Source organism: Catharus ustulatus, chromosome 8 (assembly GCF_009819885.2).
Source record: "Catharus ustulatus isolate bCatUst1 chromosome 8, bCatUst1.pri.v2, whole genome shotgun sequence".
In the NCBI taxonomy this organism is placed as follows: Eukaryota; Metazoa; Chordata; class Aves; order Passeriformes; family Turdidae; genus Catharus; species Catharus ustulatus.
The window spans coordinates 12,381,377-12,383,492 of NC_046228.1; the positions used below are offsets into that span (position 1 = coordinate 12,381,377).

The 2,116-nt window shown below is 55.0% G+C and overlaps 1 protein-coding gene across 1 annotated transcript; it reads left to right on the plus strand.

The window, feature by feature from the left end:
- The first annotated feature begins 973 nt into the window (after nt 1-973).
- Nucleotides 974-2,116, plus strand: CALHM2 (calcium homeostasis modulator family member 2). Its single transcript, XM_033066658.1, has 2 exons — nt 974-1,516; nt 1,599-2,116. The coding sequence occupies exons 1-2, from the start codon at nt 974-976 to the stop codon at nt 2,013-2,015; spliced, it is 960 nt and encodes a 319-aa protein (XP_032922549.1). The 3' UTR covers nt 2,016-2,116.

Here is a 2,116-nt window from a genome sequence, read left to right on the forward strand (position 1 = left end):
ACTGAGGCTGCAGGTTGAGGGGTTCAATCTCAGGGCAGCAATTAAGAGGCTGAGCTGGGACTGTAGGCCAGAACAGGGATTTTGTCAATCAACTGCAGGATGGGAGATCATCCTGCCACACTTAATCCTAGCAAAAGCTCACACATAACTGCTGTCCCAGCTCTATGAGAATTTGGTGTTTGTATCCTGGAACATAAGGACAAGTTTTCCCAGAAAGTAACTTCTCTTGCTGGTAGCAACAGCCCCTAAGGCATCCCTTCACCCTTCTCAGCAAAGGCTGCTCCTGCCCTGGGATGTCTCACAGTACCCCTTACTGCCTTCCTCACATACTTGTGTCTTTTAATAAATATTAACTCATCAGCTCTAAAGAGAGAAGCAAAAGCCACACAGAGCACCTTCAAAGCAGCACAACCCCCAGCACCCATGTTCCACCTGTGGCTGGGCTGGTGTGAGTCAGTGGCAGGGCTGGGACACATCCTAGTGCTAGTGTTCTGGTCCAGTTTTCCCAGTAACATGGAGTCTTCCTTCATTGCAGGTTTGGGAGATCATCAAGACTTTGCCAGTGATGCTGACAATAATTGCCTCTGTGGGAGGTGACTAAAACCAAACAGAAGGAAAGAGGACAAACATGCAATTGAGAGGGACAGAAAGGGATGTCTCACCTGTCATCTTTGCTGTAGTGAAGCTTTTGGAGGGCTTAGTGGGAAACTAAAATATCTGAGGTTTCACATATTGCTTAGGTGAAGTCCCTTTTCAGCCCCTTTTGAAGTATCCCTGGTATCCGCAACCAGCTCCAGAGGCTGGGACAGTAGGTGGAAGGAAGGGACATCAGCAAAGGTGTTGCTCCTGGAAAAGTTCCTTGCACATCAGCTAGCACCAGGCCATTTCATCCCCCACTGGAGTGTTCCTCAGTGCTGGGGGCTGAGCCAGCACAGCCCCCACTGCAGCACACCCCTCTCAGCCGCCGGACGAGATGGCCGCCCTCATTGCTGAGAACTTCCGCTTCCTCTCCTTGTTCTTCAAGAGCAAAGACGTGATGATTTTCAATGGTTTGGTGGCCCTGGGCACGGTGGGGAGCGAGGAGCTCTTTTCAGTCGTTGCCTTCAACTGCCCCTGCTCCCCTGCCCGCAACTACATCTATGGGCTGGCTGCCATCGGCGTCCCGGCCCTGGCCCTCTTCCTCATTGGTGTCATGTGGAACAACCACACCTGGAACCTGGTGGCTGAGTGCCACAAGCGTGGCACCAAGAACTTCTCTGCTGCTGCCACCTTCCTCCTCTTTGGCTCCATCCTGGGCCGGGCATCTGTGGCACCCATCACTTGGTCGGTCATCTCGCTGCTGCGTGGGGAAGCTTACATCTGTGCCCTCAGCGAGTTTGTCAAGCCATCCTCCCTGGACAAGTTTCCGGCTGAGTACGGGGCTGAGGTGCTGGCCAAGTTCCCCTGTAGAGACGTCCCTGCAAACCTCACCAAGTCCAGGGATGAGGTGACACGGAGGCTGAGATACGAGTCCCAGGTAGGCACACCAGGGAGAAAGGCACAGGGAGTGGGTAAGACCACCTTGCCGTGTCCTAACGCACCTCTCTCTTCCCTCCCAGCTCTTCGGCTGGCTGCTCATCGGCATCGTTGCGGTCCTGGTGTTCCTCACCAAGTGCCTGAAGCACTGCTGCTCACCGCTGAGCTACCGGCAGGAGGCCTACTGGGCCCAGTACCGCTCCAACGAGGACAAGCTCTTCCGACGCACGGCCGAGGTCCACTCCAGGATCCTGGCAGCCAAGAATGTCAAACAATTCTTTGGCTTTGTGGCACTGGACAAGGAGGAGAAGGAGCTGGTGCAGGAGTTCCCGGTGGAGGGCGTCCAGCCGAGCCCCCAGTGGAATGCCATCACAGGTGTCTACATCTACCGCGAGAACAAGGGCTTCCCCCTCTACAGCCGCCTCCACAAATGGGCCAAAGGGGTGGAGGGGAATGGGCCTACCCCGGAAGGCCATGAACTGCTGTTTTTAGCTTCCTAAGACAGATGTGCACCCCACTTCCCCAGACTGCCTGTATCAGTGCTCAGCTGAGGGATGCACTGGGAACATTCCTCCCGGCAGGATTACTTCTCTCTGCAGGT

What these genes read in the sequence shown, in the direction of transcription:
- CALHM2 (XM_033066658.1), top strand. Translation starts at nt 974, where the DNA reads ATGGCCGCCCTCATTGCTGAGAACTTCCGCTTCCTCTCCTTGTTCTTC. An exon ending in GGCTGAGATACGAGTCCCAG is followed by an intron (nt 1,517 to 1,598) that starts GTAGGCACACCA and finishes CTTCCCTCCCAG; the next exon opens with CTCTTCGGCTGGCTGCTCAT.